At 29.3% G+C, this 7,572-nt stretch overlaps 1 protein-coding gene across 1 annotated transcript; it reads left to right on the forward strand.

Moving 5' to 3' along the window:
• The first annotated feature begins 4,229 nt into the window (after nucleotides 1-4,229).
• Nucleotides 4,230-6,605, forward strand: LOC140875723 (uncharacterized). Its single transcript, XM_073279495.1, has 4 exons — nucleotides 4,230-4,314; nucleotides 5,129-5,963; nucleotides 6,070-6,215; nucleotides 6,332-6,605. Exons 1-4 carry the CDS (start codon nucleotides 4,255-4,257, stop codon nucleotides 6,584-6,586), a joined length of 1,296 nt encoding a protein of 431 aa, XP_073135596.1. The 5' UTR covers nucleotides 4,230-4,254; the 3' UTR covers nucleotides 6,587-6,605.
• Nucleotides 6,606-7,572: the final 967 nt, after the last annotated feature.

Raw genomic sequence — 7,572 nt, forward strand, 5'->3', positions numbered from 1 at the left:
GTTTGTCAAATTACATCAGACATTAAAATAAGTCTAGAATTCAGTCTGATCCTGTCATATTTCAATAAATGTTCTCCAATTATAATTTTTTAAAGAAAAAATGAGATGTGTTTTTTGATATTTTTAGAATTGAATATAATGATGATGAGAATCAAAGCATTTTTTTTTAATCGCAAAATATTTTTTATAAAATAGTGGTTCAAATCGCATATTTATTTTCAAAACAAATTTCATAACATCTTATTTAAAAAAATTTAAAAACACTTTAACATGTTCAAACGGAACATAATTATTATAAAATAAATCGTTGGAGGTATCCCTCCGATCCCTTGCAAATATGAGATTTAGAGGTTCGATCCACTGTTTTAATTGAGTTGAAACATATATTTAGATTTTTTTTAGGATTCGTACGGGATTTTCAACATAATTATTATTATTATTAAATTTTTTTTGAAAGTGTCTTTTTTACGGTACCTTTTTTTTAAAGTTAGAGGGTGTTTGAAAGAGTTTATAAGCAAAACAACTTATAAGCTCATTAAATTTGTTTGGCAAATTTTTTGTCAAACAGCTTATTAGCTGTCAAAATAAGATGTTTGACAGCTTATAAGCTGTTTTTTTTAAAAATAAGGTCACCCCTACTTTTTTTTAAAAAAAATTGTATTTTGATATTTTAATTTTTCATATTATCCTTATATATTTTATTAAATTCCAACCACGCCCTCTGTACATTTTTTGTACATAATTTATCAATTTTTTTTCTAAATTAAAATTAAAAATATTTTTACTTTTTTAATATATTTTTAGCATTTATGAAAAATTTAAAACTATTTTTGTATGTGTATACTATTTAAATTACTTTCATAGTATTTTATCCTTTGTGATAATTTCCACAATAAAAAGATCTTATAATATCAAATGCATCAATATCTTAAAGTTGTTTAAAATAAGTTCATCCAAACACTTTAACAGCTTATTTTTAAAATAAGACCTGAGAACTTATAAGCTCCTAAAATTACGGGTGAATTTTCGGTATACCGTATCAAAAATATTGATATGAAAAAAAATTCATATCGGTACCGATATCGAAATTTCGAAATTTTGGTATGGAAAAAATCCATATGGATACTGTAAAAATAACGAAAAAAATTCTATATACCAAAAAAATGTCTATATGTCTAAAACAAATTCGGTATGATATCCCGAAAAGTCGATATTTTGATTTGATATTTCAGCCCTACCTAAAATAGCTTATAAGCTCATAGAGATTATAAGTTATTTTTAATAAGTGTAGCCTTAAACACTCTTTTAATAATACTAGCCTTTAATACACACATGCAATCAATTAATAAATTTAGCCTTAACACTCTTTTAATAATACTAGCCTTTAATACACATGCAATCAATCTTCCATGAGATCTACGATGTTGCTCTATCTGGCGAGAATAATTTATATGCCATAAAAAACTGTTGGTTTGATGTCAAATCAACAATTGAACCGAAATAATTCTAAATTAAAAGTTAATATGACAAACTTAATAAATGATTTTGTATACCAAAAATATTATTTTTACACCTTCAAAAAATATTATTTTCCCAATCTATTTGAGTTTTATTTATTCTTGCTGAATTAATTACTTTAGGCTGCATTTGCAATAAATGATTGGATTGTATAGATAAAGTATATCGTTATTATTAAAGTAATTAAATAGGATTTAGAATAATGATTGATAAAAAATCATATGTTTACTTTGATTGATTTTGATTAAAAATGATATTAAAATTAAATTATGATTCCAAATTTATCCCTTTGATAATTATAGTTGGAAAATATTACTTTTACATTTTTATATTATATATATTTAATTATTTTTCAAATAATTTATGATTAAAATATTTGATAATGCCCTTAATTTTTTTTAAATAATGATTTTAATTCAAAATAAATACATATATAATTTTTTAAAAGTGCTTACTGCTTTTTATTATATAATATACATTTTCGCAAATATAAGATCATAAATTTTTAGTTAATTAGTAATTAGTAATAATTATTTAAAAATTTTATATTTAATTGTGTTATTGTTTTATTTTCTTGTAATTTTTATAAAAAAATTCATGTGAATATTTCTTTTCATACTTCAAGAATTATAAATGTAAAAATTTTAATGTGGATAAATGTTAATGTAAATAGGATTTTATAATGATAGGTGAAAAAGATAATTATGGTAGCTTGAGTTAAATTGGAAGGATGGATAAACAATCACACCAATTAAAAGGGATTAAAAATCATTCTCAAATAATATTTATAACGGGCTTATGCATTTATTATGATTGGTAAAATTTATAGTAAACACTTGATGGAGTATGATAATTAATCAATCTAACTCTAATCAAGTTAAGTAAACGCAACCTTAGAATAAGCTTTTATGACATAAATATAAACGGTGTGGATTATTGAAAGATTCCAAGAGAAAAATCAATTCTCAAAAAAAGAAAAGAAAAGAAAAGAAAATTCAATCACACGTGCCATATTTTTCAAATAGTACAGTAATATGGTTGAAAAGCGTGCAAGCCCTCACCGAATAGACCATGTTTGACTTTTAAACACGTCCGAATAATTATTAAACAGTTTTTAAAAAAATTAATAATGATTTTTTTTGTGAAAATAATGAATTATTAAATGACACTGAATTTGAAACCCTAGTAAAAAGTGGCCTATTTATTTTGTCTGAGTCTGAAAACCCTAGCTAATATATGCGCCGTCGCTTTTGTTCCTCTCTCTCAGATCCCTCTTGCTCTCTTCTTCCTTCGAGTTCCGACCATTCCTTTGCCGTGTGCTCGGTGCTGATTACTGTAAGTTAAAGCTATAATCGAAAATTATTAATTGAGGCGGATCATTTGTGCTGCGTTAGAATTTAATTTAATAAATAATATATCCATAACACGAATACTTTATACATATATAAGCATGAAGAAAAAAGCCCCCAAATCATACAACATATCTCATCCGAAAAAGGATCGTCTAATTGGAGAAAGATCTGATGATTCTATCTCAAGATTTGCCAATTGCACGTTCGGTATCCTGGATGTTGGTTTACTTCCCAAATTAACACTGGTATCAATTAAGTTAGATAGCATGTGCCCACTCGCGCGTGTTGAATAAGTTGCTGGATTTTCGTAACATGTGCCCACACGCCCGTGTTGAATAAGTTGCTGAATTTTCTGGTGTCAATTACGGTTTAGATAACATGTGTGCGCGCGTGCTGAACAAGTTGCTGAATGCGCGCGTGTTGAATAGGTTGCTGAATTTTCTGTTATCAAGTACTGTTTTAGATAACATGTGCGCACACACGTGTTGAACGAGTGATTGAATTTTCTGAGTATGATCGATAACGAACAGTTTTGAAATAAATGTATTCTCATCTGGTTTTGACCATACACTTCACTATAATTTCGAGCTTCAAAATAAATAATTAGATGAATATATAAATATTTTTTTGTAATTAATCCATAAATAAATATTATCAGTACTAAAACTAAATATTGATGAAAAGGAATTTCTCCCCTTGAAGACAATTTGAAAAGCTAGTATATATGTGTACATATATATATGAGTATGATGATAATTTCTATTTGATTGACGTGTCTTTTGTAGGAACAGCAACTTTTGTTGTTTGAATTGTCATTAACTTCATATGTTATCCTCCCTAAAGGAACATATTCTTCTGTTTTGTGACCGAGTTGCAGTTCAAGTGTTTTGTAGTCTGGGAAAAGGGTTTTATGTGTTTTATAGTGATTGAGAACGTTGTTTCATCTACTCTATCTGTTTTCTTTTAGTTACATTCAAGTTTTTCTTGTTTCCTAGACCATCTCTACGGTGAAGAAGCATGCTTTGATTGGAGGAGCAAAAAGACTTTCCATTTATTCCCTCCACTAATATTTGGTCTCTTAAAGGTATGCATCAAACATTTCTTGTTGTTCAATTTAGATTATATGGCCTAGACTTGGTGTGTGCAGTGGTATTAATTATTACATAGAAAATTGAAATGGGCGTACAATAGTCGAATAGAGTGCTTATATTTGCTGGCAACCTTAATATTTGGACGCAAGATTGAAAACATAGAGATCGAACATCCGTACGTAGAGCTAACTAGATAGCTCTTTTGGTGAACCTAAACTCCTGGTTTTCATTTGCTTTTTCGTTTTTTTCCCTCAGTTTGAAAGATCCAGATCGACCAGTGGATATAACAAACGATGACGACAAAACCAAGCTTCATCAAGTACTTCTTACCTAGAAGTAGTGCATCTCAATTGGTTGTTCTCTCACTCTCTAGTTTCCTTTTTTAATTTTTTTAAAAATTCTGTTTGGTTAAGTTTGGTTTTGATTGAAGGAATATACGCCTTTTTAGTTCCCTAAGCATTTATTTTGTTTCAATTAAATTAATCAATAAAGTTTTTTTATCGATAGGGATTAATTGAAAACGTAGATCATCTTAAAATTTGACATAAATTTTTTAGGTTGAAGTTGGTAATTACTATAATAATCTCATCCTTAACGGAATAATATATATATATATATATATATATATATATATAGATCAATGGTAACGTTCATGGTGGCTGCGATGGTCGGATAAAATTCCCATTCAAAAAAACAAACTATGTATGGACATATGAGGGATACCCAATTTTACTGTGGTGATATATTTACTATCTTATAATTTAACTATGATGTCTTCACCCCTTAGTAAAAGTGTTTTTGTCATTTAAATGTTGGGATTAAATTACTTTCTACAATATAATTATATATATGGTTAAAAGTACATCACCCACAAACCAACTGAATTTTATCTCTCTCAATCTGCACTTCATTTTCCAATTACTGTAATTTATAATTTTTCCATATATTCTTTCTCGAGTTTTCTTTTTTTAATATATAAACTATATTTTGCATACAAATTAGTGTTGGCGTGACTTGCATGTTTTTCCTTTTATTTCGATGTAAATTATTGAAAATGCTACATGTTTTGTAACATATATGTATGTTTGCATGTATTTTAAATCAGATGAACTTTTTCTTTTTCATCGATCCAATGTGTCTAATTTAAGTAATTTTATCATGTGGCAGTTAATTCCATCGACCTTCATGCATTGCATTGGAGGATATTTGCCCGAGAAGATATTTCTGCATGATCGATATTACAACCTATGGCAAATAAAGACAAGAAAAGTTGGAGGAAAATGGTACTTCAAGAAGGGTTGGCAAAAGTTTGTTGAAGATAACAACATCTTGCCTCGTGATAGTGTGGTGTTTGACTATTGTGAAGAAGATTTGTTCATTGTTAAAATCCTAGCACCAAATGGGTGCCAAACTGAAGGAGCTCGAAAACTTGTGTCCATGGATTTCGACAGCGATACAGATGAGGATGGTGATGGCACGGAGGAAGTGGATCATGAGTTAAGGAGGAGAGGAAATACGCATGAAGAAAACAGGGATGAAATATTTTCTGAAGATAGTGAGGACGAAGATGATTATATTGAGGATGCTGATTATTTTCCGAATAAGAAAATTATAGTGAGGCAAGCTTCATCGGAAGAAAGTGAAGACGATGATGTAGGAAATGAGGATGTTGATCACTCGACTGAGAAGAAAATTAAAGTCGAGAGAGATTTATCTGAAGAAGGCCGCGAGGATGGTGATGATGAAGCTGAGGATGTTCATGCTTACTTGCCTGATCAGAGAATTCAAGTGGAGCATGATTTATTTTTTGATGATGCTGATGATGATGCTGATGATGATGATGATGATGCTGGTGATGATGATTATGATGATGATGATGATGAGGAGGAGGAGGAGGAGGAGGAGGAAATAGAGGGTTTTGATTACTTGTGTGAAGAAAGAGAGGACGATGATAATGGCATAGAGGTTGCTGATTACATGCATGATGAAGAAGTTCAAAATGGTAAGATTACCTCTATTTTCTTGAAATTAATTTGGCTTGATCTCATTTTTTTTAGTTTCTTACTATGTTAAATATTTTTACAATGGTCCCATTTTATATAATATAGTTGCGGTCAGTAAAGCTAAGAGGAAAACTGCACCACCCTTATATCCGAGATATTGTGGTATGGAGATTTTCGAGAAAGGACTTGCTGCAAAACCATCCAATCCTTACTTTGTCACCAAAATTAAACCGACCCGAACATTTGATTTGGTAAGTTTGATATATGCAACCAAGATCATATATAACAACAATATTATATATGAAAAATGCATGTGTTTCGAACTTTACTCATATTTTATTATATATGGCATTATATATTTTGACAGTTCATCCCGTTACCCTTGATTGAGGATTACCATCTCGATCTTCCAAAACCAACGATGTTACTAGTCGATCCGGAGGGGAGGGAGTTTCAAGGGAAGTTCAAAATATGGAAGGATGGGAGGATAGTGTACTCTGGACAATGGAAGTCTCTTCTTAGAAGAAACGACATTGAAATAGGTGACACTTGCATTTGCGAGTTCTTAAACGGAGTTCAGGGTCTTTACCTGAAAATCAGTTTCCTTCGTACCCGTACGTAATGACCCAAATTAGTTATAGTTGATAGTTATGTGCACTAATTGTTGCGACCATATGAAATTTTTGTATTATAATTCGATAAGGGACAAATTTATGTGTTTGGTGTACGTGCTTGTATTTTTCATTTCTATTAGTTTGTATCTTTGTGAAACGGAGTTTAGTATTTCCCCTTATTGATATTGTGATTTGTGAGAAAGCTTCAGAATTTTACTTAATTTATTGTTGCCTAGCTCGTGGATTGCTAGAAGCATGTCTCAACTTATTTATCTTATAATAATAATTTGTGTGTTTTCATTCTGATCACGGTTATTTCCCCGTCAATATACATATATATATGTATGTTTTTAATAATCACGTTGAACGATCACCTGCAGCTTCTTCACATGACATCGCAAATATAATTTATTTTTTTGTTGGTGTATTCATATATGGCATATATTTATTTTGAGGTTAAAAAAATGCACAATCAAATTACCAATGACTCCTACGTTAGATCAATCATTTGAATCGAATATATATGTTATTACAATTTTTATTTTCTCTTAATACATACAACATGATTTATTGACTTCTTGTGATATATATATATATATATATATATATATATATATATGATTTCAATCGGAATGATTTATTAAATTTTTAACAAAGCCAACATAAGAAAATTATGTAGATAAGGAAGAGTATTATTAACACTTTTTAGAGTGTTAACAACACTCCCCAATCTCTGTTCAAAACCTCGCAATCAATGGAAGCAATTCTCAAGAACCCTCGATAGTAGCTAATGAATTCTTCAGCAATTTCATGATTTTCATCCATTTTGTTCATACAATTATTTAAAAAAATATATATTAAATGGGATAACTAACATTGGACAATTAATGAAATAATTTTTTTTCTATGATTTATTTTTAATATCGAATAAGATAAGCGATGTTGCACATTTGAAATCATTTGCTTTTTATGTTTGAGGGTGATAGTTAACGTA

This window comes from Henckelia pumila, chromosome 1, assembly GCF_033568475.1.
Source record: "Henckelia pumila isolate YLH828 chromosome 1, ASM3356847v2, whole genome shotgun sequence".
In the NCBI taxonomy this organism is placed as follows: domain Eukaryota; kingdom Viridiplantae; phylum Streptophyta; class Magnoliopsida; order Lamiales; family Gesneriaceae; genus Henckelia; species Henckelia pumila.

Bases quoted from the DNA above. Each gene is read 5' to 3' on its own strand.
- LOC140875723 (XM_073279495.1), top strand. From the start codon at position 4,255: ATGACGACAAAACCAAGCTTCATCAAGTACTTCTTACCTAGAAGTAGT. The intron at 4,315-5,128 runs GTTGTTCTCTCA...ATCATGTGGCAG, and splicing joins GAAGTAGTGCATCTCAATTG to TTAATTCCATCGACCTTCAT. The intron at 5,964-6,069 runs GTAAGATTACCT...TATATAATATAG, and splicing joins TGATGAAGAAGTTCAAAATG to TTGCGGTCAGTAAAGCTAAG.